Source organism: Bombus vancouverensis, chromosome 7 (assembly GCF_051014615.1).
Source record: "Bombus vancouverensis nearcticus chromosome 7, iyBomVanc1_principal, whole genome shotgun sequence".
NCBI classification, from domain to species: Eukaryota; Metazoa; Arthropoda; class Insecta; order Hymenoptera; family Apidae; genus Bombus; species Bombus vancouverensis.
In genome coordinates, this window is record NC_134917.1 from 8,929,766 (window position 1) to 8,946,946 (window position 17,181).

General features: G+C 27.8%; 3 protein-coding genes and 1 long non-coding RNA gene across 7 annotated transcripts; 1 reads left to right on the forward strand and 3 right to left on the reverse strand.

The window, feature by feature from the left end:
* Positions 1 to 1,424: 1,424 nt before the first annotated feature.
* Positions 1,425 to 5,693, reverse strand: Sms (spermine synthase). Of its 4 annotated transcripts, none has more exons than XM_033338554.2 (9): positions 5,559 to 5,693; positions 4,841 to 4,949; positions 4,326 to 4,618; positions 3,422 to 3,533; positions 2,595 to 2,717; positions 2,354 to 2,508; positions 2,178 to 2,267; positions 1,903 to 2,094; positions 1,425 to 1,815 (listed from the first exon to the last, which is right to left on the reverse strand). In XM_033338554.2, exons 3-9 carry the CDS (start codon positions 4,605 to 4,607, stop codon positions 1,669 to 1,671), a joined length of 1,101 nt encoding a protein of 366 aa, XP_033194445.1. In that variant the 5' UTR covers positions 4,608 to 4,618; positions 4,841 to 4,949; positions 5,559 to 5,693; the 3' UTR covers positions 1,425 to 1,668. The 4 variants fall into 4 exon arrangements, with proteins under 4 accessions (XP_033194445.1, XP_076476140.1, XP_033194444.1 ...); XM_076620025.1 differs by lacking the exon at positions 3,422 to 3,533 and adding an exon at positions 3,820 to 3,931; XM_033338553.2 differs by having other exon boundaries at positions 5,546 to 5,664.
* Positions 5,688 to 13,000, forward strand: LOC143302926 (uncharacterized). Its single transcript, XR_013058791.1, has 5 exons — positions 5,688 to 6,252; positions 8,250 to 8,855; positions 8,931 to 8,982; positions 9,088 to 12,828; positions 12,929 to 13,000. It is a non-coding gene; the product is annotated as an uncharacterized LOC143302926 (long non-coding RNA).
* Atu (Another transcription unit) lies at positions 6,408 to 8,360 on the reverse strand. The gene is made up of 5 exons (XM_033338552.2): positions 8,226 to 8,360; positions 7,713 to 8,131; positions 7,047 to 7,637; positions 6,769 to 6,970; positions 6,408 to 6,679 (listed from the first exon to the last, which is right to left on the reverse strand). Exons 1-5 carry the CDS (start codon positions 8,341 to 8,343, stop codon positions 6,510 to 6,512), a joined length of 1,500 nt encoding a protein of 499 aa, XP_033194443.2. The 5' UTR covers positions 8,344 to 8,360; the 3' UTR covers positions 6,408 to 6,509.
* On the reverse strand, positions 10,411 to 17,179 carry LOC117159029 (chitin synthase chs-2). The gene is made up of 19 exons (XM_033338509.2): positions 16,815 to 17,179; positions 16,406 to 16,647; positions 15,920 to 16,216; positions 15,635 to 15,853; positions 15,244 to 15,543; positions 14,708 to 15,135; positions 14,388 to 14,634; positions 14,015 to 14,289; positions 13,676 to 13,886; positions 13,281 to 13,528; positions 12,940 to 13,132; positions 12,665 to 12,819; positions 12,264 to 12,563; positions 11,958 to 12,157; positions 11,578 to 11,887; positions 11,317 to 11,493; positions 11,069 to 11,236; positions 10,767 to 10,995; positions 10,411 to 10,610 (listed from the first exon to the last, which is right to left on the reverse strand). Exons 1-19 carry the CDS (start codon positions 16,985 to 16,987, stop codon positions 10,411 to 10,413), a joined length of 4,572 nt encoding a protein of 1,523 aa, XP_033194400.2. The 5' UTR covers positions 16,988 to 17,179.
* Positions 17,180 to 17,181: the final 2 nt, after the last annotated feature.

Here is a 17,181-nt window from a genome sequence, read left to right on the forward strand (position 1 = left end):
GCGCTTGGAAGTGGAAAAGGATGTTAATTTAATGCCTCGTGTAGAGAGGTACGAAGGTGATGAGGTCGCTGATGTGGAATTGGTGATGTCGAAGAAGAAGCGGAAAGAAAGTGTGTATAATTTTCATAAGGTTGTAGCAACTAGATCGTATGTCAGCTCTAAAGAATTAGCGAATGCGCGGAAGGAAGCTTTTACGAGTGCTGTGTTGAAGATGCCTGGTGATGGACATTGTTTGTTTTGGTCATTAGGATATTTCTTTGGGTTAATTGCTTTGGATGTGAGAAGGAAATTATGGGATTCGTGCACGGAAGAAAAAAAATCGGAAATGCCGTTTATAAATGTGTTCGATGGGTCTGATAGTGGTTTAGGGAAAACTAATTGCTTGCGTGTGTATTCTCGTGTGTTTAAATGTAATATGTGTGTTCATGGTGTGATTGATGGTAAGGCTTTTGTAACTAAGGCGTACTCGGATGGATGTAGGTATGATAAGACTGTTCATTTATTATGGACGGTTTTAGGAGAGAATGGTCATGTGGATGTAATATGTGAGAGTGAAACAGATGGGGATTCCCGGTTGTCAAAATTTTTATTAGATAATGATTTGAATGTTTCGGCTAGTAAGTTGGATAATAATTAATTACAAGATGTTCTCTTTGGTAGCTAAAGATCAGTAATACTATTAGTAAATAAGTTCGTACTTTCATTAATATTGAGGGGCTACTAGTTATAAATATTTTTAATTATTAATTATAATTTTATCATTAATAAAGGAAGCAAAGGAATATTTTAATATTATGTTACATACATAACATACATAAATAGTGATATTAAAATAATGTCAAATATGTGGGTATATTATTAATGTAACATTAATAAGAAAATAATTTTTTAGATTAATACTATTTATCAACTTATAATCAATATTTATAGTTATAATTTATATCTCTCTATCTACCAAATATTAAAATTAAATATTATTATTAAATATTTTATTAATTTATTATATATATAATTATGTTTTTATTAAAAATTTTGCAGAACATAACATGATATTTTTAGTTTAAAAATAATTAATATAAAATAAAATCAGTTTTCTAACTAGATGGTAGCTCTATGTATATTCCTTAACTTTTTATTACTGATGCATATTATACCTCATGCAGTATTTCGTGTTTTTATGTACATGTACAAAATATTTACTTAGTACATATCAATAAATACAACCTTAGAATTTTAAAAACATTCAAGACGTGTTAATAAAAAGTATGTTTATATATGTGTCATTAAAATTTCATGTAATTTCATCTCTGTTTTATTAAAGTTATTTGTACAGTAATGTGTTTGTATTGCTTTTGAATTTGTTTGTAATAAACTATTGGGTAATTTAGTTTGATTATTGACAGTTAGTAGAAAAAATAATTGAGCACCGTTGTATAGTTTATTAATTACTAAACAAACAAATAAATACAGATAACCACCACCTTTTGTATGTACAGACGCCAGCGTAGTAGTGTTAATTGGGATTTCATGTCCAGCATCAGGATCATCTCTTCCAGGAACCGATTTGTTAACAGAAGATTTGCGACTAGGGTCGAATTTGGGTCATAAGAGAGAAAATGGATTGTAAAAATACCTCACTTGAAACCTCAATACAATAGGTTTAATCCATCATTTTAACGATACTTGATAGAAGACCCAATCTTCGAAGAAAGAGGGTACAAAAGCACTATCTTTGGTAAAAGCTATGGGTACACAGAGCTGTGAAAGAACTTGTTCATACATTTCTAGTGATTCTGGGCAAGATGCTCCATTTCCCTAAAGAATAAAATAGAAGATTACTTATATAGATAAGTGTTGATTTTTATTGCAGAAATGTAAATTATTTAACATGTTTATACGTACATGAGTCATAAATTTTCCTGTAGACTTTAGAACTTTCATTGAAGAGTTTAAGATTAGTCTAATAAAATCCCATGCATCCCCATGTGGGGTTGGGCTAATTGGTATGTCTGTGAGATCACCGAAAACGTAATCAAATTGTTGGCCTTCCTCAATCATGTGTGCTAGAGTTTTTACACAATCTCCAACAATAATCTACAAGTTTTCAATCTTCCATAAAAAATTCTAGTAATTTTACTTGTAGCTGAAGAAATGAATCTTGCCTTTATAAAATTTACCTCATAATTTTCTCCCTTTCTTTTATCCAAACAGTTTCCACATATGCTTCTCATGTGTTGACTGCAGGCTTTTATTACAACATCATCAATCTAATAAAAGAAAATTAATTCTCTTTGGTAAAGCAATTTACTAATACATGTAATAATACAACTTCTGCAATTTTAGTCTGTTATACCTCTAACATGGTTACGAATTTTGGTTTCTCCTTAAGCAATTCCCAAAGTAAACCACCATCTCCTCCTCCTAAAATAACTATTTCTTTCCCTGTGTAATTTTCTTTACCACGTTGCATCAAAGTTTCTGTATATATCAGATCTGCTTCAGATATATCTAAAAATTGCGAGATTTAATTTTAAGGATGTTCTGACTTTAAATATAATTTCAAATTGCTTTGAAAATATAGGATTTGCTCTTACTTTGTAATTCATCAAGAACCAATAGATTTCCCAGTGATTTTGAATGAACAATTTGTACTTTTTGATAGGGAGAACGTGCTTCAAAAACCAGTTTGTCAATGTCATATTCAAGTAATCTGTCATCTTAAAAAAGGAAATAATTTTATTACCATACTGAAAACTTACAGAATATAAGTAATTGCATAAGAAAGCATTTAATAGATGCATGCAATGCAAAGCATAAATCTCGTAGAACAAAGATTCTTATATCAAAACTAAAATTAAAAAGAATGAAAATATTGAAGATTTAGGAGTGTCACATGTGGATTACTAAATTTATCATATTATTTATGTTTATTAGTCTCATGTATATTTGATATAGCATGTAAATTGAAGAAATAAAGAATACTATTTACTTAACATATTTATAAAAATATAAAGTCCCACAAAATTATAGCTGTTAAAATCATTTAAGATCACAAAATTGATTTTTGATATTTGCTGTCTTTTTTTAAACAACTCATTATGTTTAGATATAAACTGTAACAAAGAAACTGATCAACCAAAGATAAAATAGTTTAAATGTGTTTTTTATTGAAGAAAGGAAATAAAAGATGTATATAGAAATGAAAATACTTGTTGGTAATAAATGAATAACAATTAAGTAATCGATATTACTTCCGCACGATGAATAATGAAAAGAATGATTAGTATAGGAAAGTAAATTACACAGAATTGAGGAAATGAATCGAAAGCATTTTTCGTTAACGACGCATGATGAAATGAAAAATCTTGCGGATAAAATGCTCCGCTTATACCGTAAACAGAATAATAAATAAAAAACTCACCGGCGGTAGGAAAGTATCTCTCAAAAGGTCCGCCGCGTTTAATCGGTGTAAGCGAGTGCGAACGCGTAGAGGCTACTGCCGCCTGCAACGCCGTCTCCAATTCTCTGGCCAACTAAAGGTGGCCGCGACAAGCGAACCGACGAATAAAAAAAAACAGAAACTATCTTGTTACACCAATCGTAACAACTCTCTTTTTTTACGTATGAATCAAGCCATTTTCCCTTTGCGGAAAAACTAAAAAGTAATACCGAGGGGGTGGGGCGGGAGGAAAATACACGTTGACCGGAAAAAAAGTAATCGACCGAAGCTGTTGTCTTTAGAGTGCAACGGAAACGATTCGCACATTTTTAAAGTGCTATAGATAAACTAATAGGAACTAATTGGGGAGTGGTTTCTACCTGATAGTGTCAGATAGAGGTCATATATGGTTCCTCGCCTTACTGGTGGCAGGCGCTTACTGCGTTGGCTGTTCAGAGCCATCGCAACGTCCGCTTCCAGGTATCGCCACTGCTACAAGGTCTTCTTTGTTATGCGTGTTTCTTCCGCATATAGTAAAATTTTTACTTATTTCTATAATACTATTCGTCAAACGAGATGATTTTACAATACGTTTATCTTGCAATTTTAGCGTTCAGCGGCAAAAATCGGCAAACGAAAAATCACGGTTTAACGAATGCAAAAATCTTCACGTTTTTCATATTGAACAAATCTTTTTGAGGACATCTTTAGCACAGTCATTATTATGATATATCATATGTAACAAGATGTACCTTGTAATGACCCCATGTTTGAGAGATACAAAAGCTGATTTTGTACTTGATATTCATGAGAGGCAATTAAATATTATGAAATTTGCAACTATGTATTGCAAAACAATTACTGTAATTAATATAAAGGACTGTACCTCAAAATCCAAAAGTGCTTCTTCTTCATCTCTCTTATAATATTCAATGTTAACAGTGATTAAGCCTTCAGTATATCCTCGAATTGTAATTAGACTACCTTTGGGACCTGTATATAAAACTAAAAAGCTTCCATCAATGCTTGATTCAGTTAATGGCTTCAGACTATCAAAGTGTTCTTGAAGGACATTAGCAATTGCTATTTTTAGATTGGATCGTTTCTCCACATCTACTATTACATTTGATGGTACTGTAAAGTCAAGAAGCACAGTGTGGGCAACCATTGTATAAAAACCTAAAATCATTTTTATTGCTTATTATTTATTTATTAATAGTTATTAATTGAATATTACACATAATTTAATATAAAATTTATTCAAGAAAGCTACATAAATAAAATATTAAATTAAAATGAGATATTCTGTAACTTAGTATTTATCATAGAATATACTTTTATCTCTTTTAATACACAACAAACTTAATTAATACTAAATATTAGAAAAAGATTTTTTAATACCTGTATATTAATATAAAATGACTGCAAAATGAAGAAAATCACAATTCCTGTACAAATCCTTAAATTGAATAAACATAAAAGAACTTGTAGAAAATATTTTAAATTCCTCCTGGAAAATAGAGAAGTTTTAAGGTTATACTACATCACGCATAGTAGAAAATAAGTTAAATTGCCTTAAACCAATAGTTCAATTATAAGTAATGAAATGATTAACTTCGTTAACAATATATAAGTAGGCCAATTTTTTTTTAAATAAGTTTCAATTGTTATAATATTAAAATCATTAAAATTATATTTCAAATCATTTTTTGTTGAAATAAAAATTTTGTAATTGCATCTAAAACTTCCTTACAACAACAAAGAGTTAATATTAACTTTTTAATATTAATAAGCAAACATTATATAAATTAATTTTTACATCTTATATTCATATTAATAATTAAATGAATGTAAGCTGCAAAAATTATGTGAAAATACTTAATATATATAAAATCACATGGTCAAGTAACCTAAGGGTAAAATTATATATATAATGACACAGAAATATAATTAATAGAACTCATGCCATTACTCTAAAATTTATTTGTAAAAAATAATACTTCTTAAATGAAACTCATTAGTTTTTATATATTTATATATAGGTATTTAAAAGTGTACATCACATGATTAGATAATACCATTAATCAAAACAGGAATTATACTCACAAATTACACTTACAATAATAACTCTCAATCACAAGACCAGTAATTTATACGATAAAAATGCTTTTGCAATACAGGTCGTTATATTACACTGTGTTCCAATCAGTGCTACCAATTGTTTATGTAGATAAACTTTTACACCGTTTCAAATCTGCACATTGAAATTTATAATATAATTTAACGAAAAGCTGAGATGGTATTAAAACATTTGCAATATTTTTAGTATAATTCTAATATTTTATAAAATTATGTGTTACAGTTATAGAAATACAGATCCTGAAACAAATCAATGGTTTTCCCTCACTCTGCAATTTAGAGAATTTTAGGAATTTCTCAAAATTTACCAATTGAAATTCAAATTGACAGAATTAAAATGTTACGTTCTATTTAGTTGCCGACGAGAAGGTAGCGTTAACTGACGTTTAATACAACTGGCAATAAGTTGCAGTTTCCGCTAACCTGCTATGTGCTATACTGGCATGGGAGAGGATTAAAGTTGTTTGAAAAGTAAATTAACAATATGTAATGATTTATCCAAATCTTACTCGATTTCGACATTGACAATTGTCTGACAGACTGACGGATATAAAATTCTTCTGTTGACTAAATGATAACTAAGTCTTCGAATGGTAATTATTCGGTTGACGAACGGTAATTAATTCACAATATTTGATAGACGAATGGTAACTAATATACTCGATAGACGAAAGGTAAATATTCTTACTGATTTCTCTGAGTCGCTACACTTATTTATATCTGTCGGAGACGAAAAAATGTCGTTTGAAAATGTTTGAATGTTTGCTTATAATGTCGTTTGAAAATGTTTGAATGTTTGTTTATAATGTCGTTTGAAAATGTTTGAATGTTTGTTTATGTCAAAAAAAATATTAATTTATTCATTTATATTACAAAGTATTACATTTATATTATAAAGCATATATGTATACTTTAGTAAAATAGTAATATTTTAATCACTGGCATTATCAGCCTGGTTATCATCTTCTCTTCCACTTTCTGAGGCGCTCCTAGAATTCGATTCTTCATCTGAATCTTTAAGAACCTTTCCTTTGATATTTTTTTTTGGTCTCAATGTTTCAAAGTCTGAACCTTCTTCATCTGATGAATATATATTTGATGCTAAAAATATAAAAATAAACAAGTACTTTTTAATCAATGTCTTTTAAGTAATTTATTTATTTTATTTAAGTAAGTCAAGTATAACTTACCTTTAACAGGAATATTCATTCCTTTCTTATATTTATTCTTAATTGCTGCAAGAGAAATAGCACCTTCGTCATCTGAACCATCATCATGATAAGCATCAGCTCCATATCCACCAACAGATCTTCCAGTAGTTCCTCTACCTGCAGTACTTTTCTTTGTTTTACTTTGAACTCGCATTGCCATGCGCAATTTCTCTTCCTCTTTCTGTATAATAATAGATCTAAGTGCTGTGTTATACACAAATTTCATGATAAAATGGAATTAAACAAACATAATTTACCTTAATCATTTCATATCTATTTTGATCTGGATTGGTTCCTACTTGAGATAATACTTTTATACCAGAAGTTTTTTGTGATCTATCTGCTAAAGACATTGTCATTTTTCTATGAGTGAAGGATTCTGTAGAATGTGGACGGAATGTCAATTTTGTTCGAAACACTGCTTGTCCTTGAAGACCAGTTCCTTGTCGAATATAGAGGTGATTATGATCACCCTGAAGTGGTTGTTTATATACATCAAAAATCTCAGAGCCAAGGTGTAGAGACATGCTGCCATCAGACCATTTTACAAACCTGGCATTACTTTCTTTGATAACTTTACCCTGTTCATCAAAAGTTTCTTTCCAACGAAGAGTATTTTCTACTTTTAATTTCAACCTGGCTCGACCTTCCTCATCTAAAGTTTCTTCTTCGTCAATTTCATCTTCATATGTTTCTGTATCAAATGGTCGTGTTTCTACTGAAAGGAAATTTGGAAGTTTTACAAAATGTATTTCACGACCTAAATCTGTACTGATTTTTGGGATTTCTACATCAATTCTTGTCTCTGGTGGAGGTTCTGGTTCTTCTTCTTTTTCTTTATCTACATCCTAAAAATAATGAATTGTAAATATCTTTTGCTTGTGAAGAATCTTTTAATTAAAAATAACTTATTTTATATATACATCTTCAATAACAGCCTGACTAGGGCCTTCACCACCACTATCAGATCTCTCTGGGCTTCTACTTCTGCTCCTACTTTTACTTCTGCTTCTGCTTCTACTTCTGCTTCTACTTCTACTTCTACTCCTACTTCTGCTTCTGCTTCTGCTTCTGCTTGTACTTCTACTTCTACTTTTGCTCTTTTCTTTCTTCTCATCTTCTTTGTCCTTTTCATCATCTGTACTAATATCACTAGCATCTCCAAAAAGGGCATCTGCTGTTGGAGCTAAAGTTTGTTTATCTCCTGCCTCACTTTCTGAATCAGAATCTATTAGCGGTTTTGACTTTTTTGTTTCATTGTCTGCTTCTGAAGCAGAACCACTATTATTTTCTTTAGGAGCTGGGCTTGCTTCTCCATCACTATCACTTGATTTTATACTGTCTGCAATGTAATAATGTATATAAACAGTATTTAATTTATTTATTAAATCTTAATTCTAAATACATTGATTGTTTATCCTTTGTAATTGACAAACCTCTTGTTTTCAACGATTTTTCAGATTCATTGTCATCTTTATTTTCTTCAGAACTTTCTGAAGAACTTTGCTCAGAATCTATCGGTTTATTTTTTTCGGACTCAGGAGAATTTATCATTTTAAAAATGTTAATATCATTAGCAAAAAAGGTTAAAACTATAAGTAAGTACTTATTTACTGTTCGTCAGTCAGAAGATGTCAGAATCGTACTAATAGTAACACATCATAGTAGACTGTAAAGACAGTCACAAATTTAGTAACTCTCATGATGGGGATGAGGCGCTCTAATGTCACAGATGCGCTTTACAAGTCGGCCGCTTATTGTAGAACGCTGCAATCGCAATTTATGTCAATGATAAACAGTAAAGTGTTTTTATTAACATCATTTATTATATTAATATAATAATTAATTGTTCTATAATATCTTTATTTAAAAAATGTAAAAAATAAATTTGTATATTTGAATAAATAAAAAAATGCATATTTTTATATGTATTAAATATTTTTAACACAGAGATGAAACTTTACAAATGCTTGGAACTACAATTGAAATAGAAAATTGCGTTTTCCAAAAAGCAAAATGTTATTCTTTTCATTTTTGTTTATTACTCTTAATTATCTATGTAAAAAGTAAATAATATATTAAATATTTCAAGTGATAAATTGTTAATTATTTTAATTAATAACAAGTTCGTCTTTTTCCAGAAAGAATGTCGACGTTTTACGGTCAGACTAATTCTACATGTCACAGACTTAAGTAATGTATATCCATACATACATTTATTTTAATTTATATAAATTGAAGTTATATAATTAACTTTTCTAATATATTAACTCCTATAATATATTATACTTCTTCCAGATTCTAAAATATCGATGCGTGGTCGCCCTGCATGTTATAAATGCAACTTGTGTAATTGATTAATTGTACATTCATTTTTTTAAAAAATTATCTCAATTTAATTTAACAATATTTATTTACACATATTATTTTTATATTTCTTTATATAATATTTCTTTAGACATACTATTATTTTTCGGACGTGTCCATTTTTTGATAACTAAAATAGATATATAGGGTGAGACGATAATCATAGAACAACCGGACAGAGGATGATTCTATGTGAAAAAATATGTCGAAGATATGCAGTAAAATTTTTTTATATGTCGCTTTTTTCGAAACATTTGAGTTTAAAAATTCGTCAAATATACTTTAACTTGGCTAAGTACCAACTAGGTATGAATAAACATTGAGCACGAGGTTATTAGTTAATATACATATGAAAATAAGTCAAAAATATTCAATAATATTTTTCTATTCATTGTAAAATCTCATTTTCAAGAATCTAAAATTTAAACATGTTTAATTACGAAATAGTTTGATACACGCGCATGATATCTCAATCTCAATAATCATTTTCAATCTATTTTCCTCGAAAAAACGAAAGTATCTTATGAAAAAATATTTTATTCTTTTCGATTTATTTTCACATATAGTTTAAACTTCTGTCGATTATTTATTCTTGTCCAGTCTGGAATTAGGCAAATTTATATATCCTTGTCAAATTCTTAAATTCGATTTTCTCGGAAACAAAATCTCGGATGAAAAAATATTATACTACATCTTTTTCTTACTTTTTCACATAGACCCACTATTTTCTGATTTCACTGGGTGTAGGCTGATATTATTAGAGTGGAAATTGTAGTACTATGAAGAAGCAAAATTTTTAAGTGATAGAGGCGCCACCATGCATTCATATATTCATATATATTATATGTATATTTTATGACAGTACTATAGCTGTTTACATTATAATATTACTTATAGTGTAAGTGTTCAATTATTGATTGTGCTTGCAAGTGATTCTTGAACTTACATATATTGTTTTTCATTTTTTATTAAAATGTTAGACGAAAATAAATTTTAAACAAATAAACTGCAAGTGTGCAAGTAAGCACAAGGTAAATGTTGCCAAGTACACATTTTTTAAAACATTTCTTATTACTTTATGAAAATAAGTGAACAAATTAAACAAATTCTATCTTTATTTTAACAAATTTATTTTGGATCCATAATTTACAGATGTTTGTAGTGATTGTACAAAGTAGAAGATCTTATTGTTCAATATAATAAACGTATATAAAATAAATGTATAAAATCATATATATATACTATCAATTAAATTTATTCATTATTGTCATTTAAAAATGTTGGGTTATCATATACAGGCCCTTTTGAATTTTTATTTTTTGGGTATATTTCTTTCTCATTAGCTGCATTATTTTGAGACTGCAACTCATGTTCTGCTAAAATATTTGAACGATGTTGTTCAAAAGCTTCTAGTACACCTTTTGGTGTGTTTAAAGATATTGTTTTTCTAAATCCTGAAATAATACATTTAATATAAGATTATTTTAAAGCATAATTATTATTTTTGTTATATTTTATCATTATAATAATATTATATATCATAAAATATTACTTTTAAATATTATTATTAAAATATAATTTATTAACTATATTATACTAAAATTAAATACCAGATATATCAGGGTTCCTTAATTTTATATTGAAAACTACTTCAAAGTTGGAAGGTCGCTTCGTAGGATTTTGAGATTCTTCCGCCAATTCTCTAACAGTTTTATGTTTTCTTGAAGAGGTTTCAGACCTATTATTATGTACTGTTTGATATTCTACTGTACTTTGGAGACCATCAGCTATATTTTTTGCATAAGTACTAGTAACTAATTCATTTGGTAAATTTTCTTTCTGGAAAGAAATATGAAAGTTAAATCAATTAAATTAAATTATATTTGACAATAATTCTTTTTTATAATATTACCTTGTTAAAGCATGCTAAACTCAATTTCACATTAGCAAGCACATGGATAAACGTAGTGAATCTATGACTTAACATAGCTAAGAATTGGATGAACAAAATGAAAACAAATGCAATAATAAAGAGACATCCAATTGGTTCCAAATGCATATAGTTTCTGAGTATATGTATCTGAAAAATTTTTTCATTTATAATGAGATTAAAATCAGTCAGAAATGATATTCATAGCACATTGAGAACATAAGACTTACTTCATGTGTGTCATTAATAAAAGTAATGTTATATTTAACAGCAAATGGCCATTGGACATGCAAAACATCTTTGTTTATTTGCAACAAGAATATTGCCACTATAAATAATGTATTTATCATAAAAAATTTGAAAAGACATTTATTACGTATGTCTATTAACCCCTCTGAAATTTTTTGCTGCAACAAAATTTAATTTTCCATAAAAGTTTTTATTAATTTTTCAATTTTAATTATTTATTTTCTTGTAAAAATCATACTTACCTGCCTTTCCACATCAATTTCAATAGGATGTAAATATTTTTTAATTAACTGCCTCCAAAATTCTTCTTCTGCATATGATAGAAAATCTATTTTTCCATTTTTCAAATGTTCATCTTGTATCCAATAAGGATTTATTACGTAATTTGGATCTTCTTGATTGTTATTAGTAAAGATACATTCTGAAGTTTCTGATTCTGTATCTGTGTTTAAATGTTCAGACACTTCTAATTTTACTTCATCGTATATTTTACTTTGATCGTTGCTTTTTTCTTCTATATTGCCTTTTAATATGTTATTGAGCTCTAAGGTACTAAAAATTTTAGTGAATTTAAATATAATATATTTATTATAGCATTTCTGAGTTTTCATTAGTTTAATACCTTTCTATATGCTTTAAACGAATATTAATTTCATTTATAGAATTATAGATAAATTCTAAGTATTCTTCTGATTTCTTCGAATTTTTATGAGTATAAAATCTACATTTACACAAATTGTGTAAAAAAGATTTCAGGCATTTATTAGCAACAGTTCCCTCTTGTTCAGATTTCTTTAGCTTCCTATTTTGTTGTTCTAATGCCTATAAAAATTATAATTCATAATGTATGAGAAGCAATACTAAAATAATTTACTAAATTAATTTACTAGTAACTAATACTAAGATAATTTTTTTTATAAAGTTATACTTGTCTGTGCAATTTGGATTCTCTGGTCCCCCATGTAATATTATGTAGATTGAAGATGGAAAAAATAATGAGTAACATGTACATAGATGGCACAGTAATATAATAAATGATTGCGTAAGGTAAACATGATAGTTCCTGAGGGTGCAAAAAACCTGTTGCTACGAACTGACCGATTACAATAAGAAACAAAAGAGCATTGGGTGCAAGGAGTCCATCTGCTGCTATTTGTAATACTATGCCAATTAATACAACCATCATTACTACACCATATAAGACAGAAATAGTTTCTGCTGCTATAAGCTGTAATAACATTAATAAAAACTTGTAAATTAATTCTATTAATAATTATCAGTTTTAAATTGGTTATATTTACATTGTATATGGATAATTTAGATTATTACCTGTTTGTGTACATCACCAAAAAAACTGATTAAAGCAAAAATGACAATTGGAATTGAATTACACCAGAAACTTATCCAATTATTTAATTCAAAGGAAGTTACAAATGCCCCAACCATCATTAAGTAAATGAAAGATGGCCCTATAATTGTACTACCTACATAAAGTAATATAATAAATAAATAAATAATAGATATACATATATATTTTTAATACATAATATATGAATAACTATTTCTGCATTTATTAATTATACATATTTATAGAACCAAATTACCTGTTAAAATCCATTGGTAAGTTACATAAAGCCATGAAATATTATTATTTAGTTTCCTGGTTTCCCTTGATGTATTTAGTAAATCAAAAATGTTAGCCATGGTTGATGGAATCCATCGCCGACGTTGAATATAAAACTCTTCAAATGATTCTGGAGCATGTGTATAAGCGTCACTAGCTGCGCAATATTCCACCTAATTGAATGAAACAAATGAAGAAAGGTATTTATAATAAATTAATAAAGCATTTTTTAAATCTAATTCCTTATTTTTTAGAAAATAATTAATTTTTTTTAAATTATGATTTGAAGTATAATGTAGGTATAAATATACATTTTCTTACTTTACAACCAGCTTGTAAAATTAGTGTACAAAGCCATCGATCTTCTCCTTGATCATACTGAATATAATGTTTTGGTTCAGTTGACCTTATTGCATATTTAGCTATAACATTATGTTGCATTAAAGCTTTTGCTCTGAACAGAGAAAAACAACCTGGACTGCAAAGAACAGAGCCTATTGTGTGTTCTGTTGACTTCTGAAGCCAATGCCCAATAGCATATTCAAATTTCTGCAACCAAATCATGGGACCTACATATGAAAATATATTTTTAAAACTATATTACAAAATACTTTAATTTATTAATTTTTAATAAATTTTAAAATAAATTTAGGAGAAATAAGAATATATTTCATATGTTAAATTTTTATGTCAAACTTAGATATCTATGGAGGTACCTTTTCCTATGGGATGTATTCTTCCACAAGCTGCACCTAATTCCTTATTTTTCTTCATCAAATCTAGCAATGCTTTAACAGCTGTTGGTCGAAAATCAACATCTCCATCTAGTGTTAGAATGTAAGTATTTTCTGCTATTAATTCTTTAGTGTCAAAATCTGTTGATGAGTTCATGAAACAATAACCAAGAAGATAATACATATACATGACCTAAAATATATCAGTAATTAGTACAAAATAAAAAGATATAATTTATGTATTTAAGAAAGAACCTATTTGAATTAAATTTATAGAAATATAATTTTGTCTCATATTAAGAGTAATATGATTAAGTACACCTGACTCCATCGTTTTCTGTGTCTGATTTTATTTTTATCTTTAAGATGTACTGTTAAACGTGTTTTTCCTGGTAAATTCCAAACTAGTTGACCACCATAAGGAGTTGGATATTTAGTTGGTGGTAAATCAAGTATACCAAGATTTTTTATGTTTTCCTGCATTGATTCCACAAATGTTGCTACATATTCATTTATGCATACTTCACTTTCTTTATGGTTACAAGATCCAATACAACCATGCATACAACAAAATGCATCATCAAACATTACATGTGCTGAAACAGTTCATATGTCATTTTTATTTAATACTTTAAAGATTTTAACTGAAATATACTACATGTCTTGCATAATTAATTATAAGTATGCTATTTACTTTCAAGTTCATAGTAGTCATTAATAGAAATCTTATAATACTTCTGTGTAACTTTCATGGCACAGTGATCTTTATCTAATCTTAAAATACTTCCAATCAATTCGTTCATTTCTTTTTTATTTTCGTGCCACATAGTTGCACAAACATAAATTACGGGGACATAAGCATTTCTTTTGTTATTTATAGTGTTTTGAGAAAGTGTGGAATTAGGATTACTAAAATCACATATTTCGTTTGAATTGCTACTCTGAAATAAAAGTTTCAGCTAGAAAGCAGCAGTTAAACAAACTTTCATTTTGAAATACTAAACAAAGTAAAACCTCAAATTCTGTAATAGAGTCTGAAGATTCTTCTACTTCTTCAACAACATGATAATTTTCATGTCTCCTCTTATTTAATCCTAAGAATTGATCAATTAGGAATGCATCATAACTAGGATGATAGAAAATTTTCTCTATAGGTGCAAGTCTTTCCTTTTCACCTAACCAGATTTGTACTGTGATCCAAATCTGTGATAACCACCATATTATCCAGCACCAGATATGCCAGTTTAAAAGAAACTCTGTCATACTATTATATTTAGGTGTATTTAAGAATAAATAATCTGGTATTAAATTATGAAATGCACACGAATCTTCTTCTCTTGATACACAAAATATCATTATTAATAAGATCGTCCCTGGAGTAACTAAACTTATTGGCAGGGCAAAGCCAAACTTATGCATTTGAGTTTTATATGCAATTATTGCTGTAAAGGTATTAAACAATTTTTAGAATTATACAAGATAAAATAAAAAAAATTATTACAATATATAATTTATTATTATCATATTTATAATAAAAATGTATACCTTACCTACTTGATATATGACAAAAGCACAAAATATTTGTAATAAAAAGGTATACAGGGGTGCAGAAGTAGTATCTATAATAGTATCTATAATATTATCTTTAGTTGATAGTTTGATTAATTCTATGTTATATTCATTCTGTCCCAAAAATTCAAAAAATTCTTGTATATGGATTTCTTTAAAAGTTGAAATCACTATAGTACTTGAAATAAAGATTAAACATCTCCATAATGCTATATATCCTTGTAATACATTGCAATTATTTGATAAATCTATCTTATTTTTTGCTAATAAATTTATGAAACCTAAATAAAAAATTATATTTTTTTAAAAAGTTGTAAATTAGAAAAAACATGTCAGAAGATATAATAGATTTAAATTATGCACAAATTTTACCACAATAACTATTGTGTGTCACATAATTATACCACCAACGAGAAGAAGATAACAGAAGTGATATAGGAAGAATCCATGTTAGAGGATGTTGTATATAATTCAGAAAGGAATATAAAACTGTTCCTGAACCTTGAACAATTACTGCTAAAACATTGGATGCTAGGACTACTATAAATATCTTAGTTGCTCTTATGTATTTGTGATATTGTATAAATAAATCTGTAATAATAGTATAAATTTGTTAACTATATTTTTCATAACTAATTTACAAATAGATTTACTTACTTAAAATGGTAGGAATAAAACAAATACAACTACAGATTGCAGCAACATCCACAGAATTAAGCTGTGGAAGACAATAGAAAATTAATGATGCAACACCAATTGACTGAATTGTTTCCAAAACAAAAAGAATTATAATAGCTTTTTTTGGAGGCAATTTTTCTTTCTTTTTGAAAAGAAAATACCATATTGCACAAAGTATTGTGAAACACTCTGGTATGAGGAACATAGAAATAATATACCATGTCCAAATTATTTTGCCTTTTTTGGAAATCCTTGCTTCCAGTTCTTCTTGATATTCTACAACATTAAATGTTACTGAAATAGTACCCTTATTTGTATAAAATGTAAAATTTATATTAAAAAAGAGTTACATGTAAATATATTATGAACATAATTGTAATGAGATTTATAATTTTAAGTAACTATAAGCACAATTATAAACTTATAATGATATAAATTAATGAAGATAAATATTAAATAAATTACCTGAATAATAATCACAGAACTGTATAGACTTTTCATCTTTGAGCTGTGATAGAGCAAAAATGACTACAAATTTAGAGATTAAACCAGTACAAAGGACAATACAGAAAAATATACCATATACAAATACTTTAATAATTTGCATAGAAATATCCAACCATTTTTTATTTTGCATAGATGCACTTTCCTTTTTTATTGGAAAATATTTAAATATATCCCAAAATGTATTTGATGAACTTGGAAGCCTACAATTAAGTGAGTAAATTCAGTAAGGTAACTATTAATAAAGTAGACATTTTTTAAACACATATTAAATTATGATATTATAACGTAGATTACTCGAAATTTTTTTAGACTTTTACATACTTGAAACTTTTAAATTATATATATAAATAAAATGATGAATCCTTACGAATTTTGCGACGTATTTTCATCTTCATATTCCGAAAAATCGTCGTTAGAATATTGAAATTCATATGAAGGTTCTAAACTATTGTCTTTCGATGATGACATGCTGCAAGAATAAAACTTACTAATAAGTTTAGTCATTGATGTGTCACCAATAGCCCAAATTTTCATTGGCATATCAATTAATATACTGATAAAATTGATAAGATTTCAAATTTGTCAAGGGTTTTCTACATTATCTGTGATCTAGGAGATCAAGGAGATAGAGAAACAAGTAAGTTATAGTAATGTTCTATTTTTTCTAAGACGATATTTAGGTTTATTAAGAAATGAATTTTGGTCAACAGAATTCATTGTTATTTATTATTAGC

What these genes read in the sequence shown, in the direction of transcription:
- Sms (XM_033338554.2), bottom strand. Translation starts at nt 4,607, where the DNA reads ATGGTTGCCCACACTGTGCTTCTTGACTTTACAGTACCATCAAATGTA. An exon ending in GAGATACTTTCCTACCGCCG is followed by an intron (nt 2,718 to 3,421) that starts GTGAGTTTTTTA and finishes TCCTTTTTTAAG; the next exon opens with ATGACAGATTACTTGAATAT. An exon ending in AATTCGTAACCATGTTAGAG is followed by an intron (nt 2,268 to 2,353) that starts GTATAACAGACT and finishes TTCTTTTATTAG; the next exon opens with ATTGATGATGTTGTAATAAA.
- Atu (XM_033338552.2), bottom strand. Translation starts at nt 8,343, where the DNA reads ATGATAAATTCTCCTGAGTCCGAAAAAAATAAACCGATAGATTCTGAG. An exon ending in AAAATCGTTGAAAACAAGAG is followed by an intron (nt 8,132 to 8,225) that starts GTTTGTCAATTA and finishes ATTACATTGCAG; the next exon opens with ACAGTATAAAATCAAGTGAT. An exon ending in GTCAGGCTGTTATTGAAGAT is followed by an intron (nt 7,638 to 7,712) that starts GTATATATAAAA and finishes CATTATTTTTAG; the next exon opens with GATGTAGATAAAGAAAAAGA.
- LOC117159029 (XM_033338509.2), bottom strand. Translation starts at nt 16,987, where the DNA reads ATGCCAATGAAAATTTGGGCTATTGGTGACACATCAATGACTAAACTT. An exon ending in GTTCTGTGATTATTATTCAG is followed by an intron (nt 16,217 to 16,405) that starts GTAATTTATTTA and finishes TTAATGTTGTAG; the next exon opens with AATATCAAGAAGAACTGGAA. An exon ending in AAATTGATGTGGAAAGGCAG is followed by an intron (nt 11,494 to 11,577) that starts GTAAGTATGATT and finishes ATTTTGTTGCAG; the next exon opens with CAAAAAATTTCAGAGGGGTT.